The sequence below is a fragment of the Bacillus rossius genome, chromosome 11 (assembly GCF_032445375.1).
Source record: "Bacillus rossius redtenbacheri isolate Brsri chromosome 11, Brsri_v3, whole genome shotgun sequence".
NCBI lineage: Eukaryota > Metazoa > Arthropoda > Insecta > Phasmatodea > Bacillidae > Bacillus > Bacillus rossius.
This window is the reverse complement of record NC_086338.1, coordinates 50,892,523-50,895,816: the sequence shown is the minus strand read 5'-3', so window position 1 is coordinate 50,895,816 and position 3,294 is coordinate 50,892,523. Positions and strand designations below refer to the sequence as shown.

The 3,294-nt window shown below is 37.4% G+C and overlaps 1 protein-coding gene across 1 annotated transcript; it reads right to left on the bottom strand.

Moving 5' to 3' along the window:
- Positions 1–599: 599 nt before the first annotated feature.
- On the bottom strand, positions 600–2,810 carry LOC134536952 (uncharacterized). Its single transcript, XM_063377064.1, has 2 exons — positions 2,699–2,810; positions 600–2,518 (listed from the first exon to the last, which is right to left on the bottom strand). Exon 2 carries the CDS (start codon positions 2,200–2,202, stop codon positions 883–885), a length of 1,320 nt encoding a protein of 439 aa, XP_063233134.1. The 5' UTR covers positions 2,203–2,518; positions 2,699–2,810; the 3' UTR covers positions 600–882.
- Between the last annotated feature and the right edge of the window lie 484 nt (positions 2,811–3,294).

The window sequence follows — 3,294 nt, the reverse complement described above, 5'->3', positions numbered from 1 at the left end:
TGCTCGAAATCGTTCGACTTCATAGACCATTCGAGTCGAGTAGAGTGATGAACTCGCATATGACTTGGTGTGTTCGACATTTGCTATGCTCGAGGTGCTACTTGTCGCATGCGACTTACACAAAAGTCTTCGAGACGGAGAAGTCGAGTGGATTGTGGGAATTCGGAGAGAACTGTGAATTTGTCAGGATGGCTACTCTGCTCGTGTTCCAACTGGCCAATCAACGATCGCCGTTTCGTTTGTTGTCGTGTTCGGTAGGAAGAAGACAAACTCTTTATCAAAACATTTTTTTTATTTTGCCGTGTGTTCGTGAATGCCTAATTAATTAAAATTGAATCGCTTATTTATGAAAAGGCATAAGTCAATTCACTAAAAGTTGTGGGAATATGCAAAAAACTATATCATATCTGTTATAAGTTTCATACATCAAAATTAATATTTTTTTACTACTCTGTACCTAAATGTCACTACATTGACAAGTGCATGCTTTGCAAGTGTTTCATTACCTGCGAGAAAAAAATTGTTAAATATCACAGACTTAGGCCCTTTTATAACTTAACCTTGCAAGTCAACAAAACTTATGTAATAAAATATTCCAATCGAAATACAATGATGTAATTCAACCTAGATATAGTTCAGTAAACGTGTACACCATATTATTGAACACTTTACGCCATTTTCACTGACCTTATAATGCATAACATCACAGGCATACCCTCTTTAAACAACACCACAAAAGTTATGTACTAAAGCATCATTTCACTTTAAACAACAGTGATGTAAGACTACACATTGTTTTGAAAACATGTACAAAAGGTGTTAATATAACTTCACACTTTGTATGTTATTATGTAACAATGCCTGTTACAATGGCATGGTAGCTCAGTCTGTTTGCTTGGTAGGCCACTGGATAATCTCATCGTAGAAGTCTCTGTGTTCACCTGGAACATAACGGAGAACCTTCTTTAAGTCAATAATCTTCTTTGCATTAATTGGCACATTTTTCGCAGGATACGCCTTTTGAACAGGAATAGTAGGATTCAAACTTTTGTCGGATGATTGACGAAGCACAAAAGTATGTGACACAAGGCCGCCAATGAATTCGGAAGCAACTACAGTACCTTTATGGCGACTGTTGTACTGGAACTCTACAAACCTTGATACAGCAAAGTCTTGCTTCTGGCTTCGCGGAACTGCTTTACTCTGGCTTTCCAATGATAAGCATGTCTTTTTGTAATGGCTGGGCCACCAATTCTTGAAGTCCAACACGTCATCAGATGTTACCATGTTGACTGTGAATTTTCCAGGAACTCCTGCAGATGTAATAAGTTGGCAGACCTCCATGGGTACATAGTATCTATCAGTCTTTTTAAGAACACGTTTCACCAGTGCAAAATCACGATCGCAAGCAAGATATGAATGACCACGTATCGGAAACCGATGGATAATAATGTCAAATCTGTTGGTGTCAGTAAGTGATAACAAGAATCTTACCATGCAATTGTTCTTATTCTGCCCTCCGCAAGCATCACTGTAAAGGTGCAGTTCTTTAACACATGGAGGCACGTTGTCACTTATGTATTTGTGGAGAAAAGAGCATGTTTCATTTGGCCCTTTATTTGCCTGCCCTTCGTGATATAAAAATAAACTCGCCTCATCTGTTTTCAGGTTATGTATGGCAAAGGGAAACACCGAAAGCTGGCGATAGTAAAAAAGCTCTTGTACTGGAATGCAGGGCAGTGAAATGTTCTGCATATAATCAAACGTTAACCCTAACACACTATCATTGTTTTTGCAAATGTGTTTCGTGTCTTTCATGCTTGTGTAAAACTTGTTACTCCTTCTTTCATGAATGGCCAGCTCGGCCATGGCAACTCGCTTAGCACATTCATTAAGATTAGGATTTTTTATCTTGACCTTCAGTTGTTCACATTCTCCACAGGTGTCTATCTGTGGTCTCCCAAAGTGGAGATTGAAATTTTCCCTGAAAATCTTGTAATAGAAAGAATACTTAACTTTACAATCAGGAAATTTCTCTTTGAACAGTGTATGCATCTTCTTTATATCCAACTGCGCATCAAGATATTTATATTCTTTGGATGCATGGTGGCTTATCTTGACAGGAAATGAAGATATGTGGTCTTTGATGGCCTGAACATCACCAACAGGCACCGACTTCCTATTGTTTTGTTGGCCTCGCATGTCTTTTGGAGTTTGTCCACATAGTAACAATGTTTGCAGTCTCCTTACCCTCTTGGCAGATACTCCATATAACTGAATGAATGCTTTCTTGCACACTTTCACTCTTCGTTCTTGAATAACTACATGGAAAGTGAAGGAGGATGACCTTTTTCCAGACTTGTCACCATTCCTTGGTCGGCGATGTTTAATTGGCACAGCGTCAAGCAAACCTTGAAGATAGATGTCTTGCTCATTCTTGCATGAAAAGGAATGTATAGCATCAAGTAATTTCCCTCTCTGTGCAATGTCAATCTTGTCATAGCATTTTCTTGCACATCTAAAACAATAAAAATAATTTTTTTATGAGTCTTGCGAGCTATTTTAAATATTTCCAAATTATCAATAATAGGTAGTTAACTAATACATTTCTACAAACTGAATTATGTTTACGTGAGTGAAATCTGAAAGATGAATGAATATAAATCTTAAAAGAAAATAATATGAAGAATTAGGTTACCTGCACGACTCGGTAGTACTTTTAGTTTTCACAACATTCCCTCTGTAGTTTGCATACTCCTTTCCTTGCAGACGAGCTCGTTTAATTCTTTGACATTTGTATTCTTCCACATTTCGCACACCTTTGTTACGTTTCATGGAATGGTTACAATCATTTTATACACAAGTCTTATTAGACTCCATTTCACTCATTTTCTACTAGTAAACAAACCAAAAGTAACTGAAAGTACACAACAAAACAAATGATAGCAGAATATACCAGCATGCAACACTGCATGATACTGCCAAAGAGGTCGGAAGAGTATACTGCTATTTGTTTTCTCTTTGTAACTAGCTGCAATTATATGGTTATGAAAGGACATAAGTCCACTGATTAATAGCTGTAATCATTTGGTTATGAAAGGACATAAGTCCACTGACTAATTCCTTTTCATAACTAAACTAAATTTTCTGGCGGTCGGTAAACCCACTTCCATGCATCAGACTAGTGCCTTTTAGTAACTAAACGATGCGTATACACCCACAGATTGGCATCCTGTATGTAACTCATTTCTTCAAAAAAGTTGACTTATGCCCTTTCATAAATAAGCGATTCAA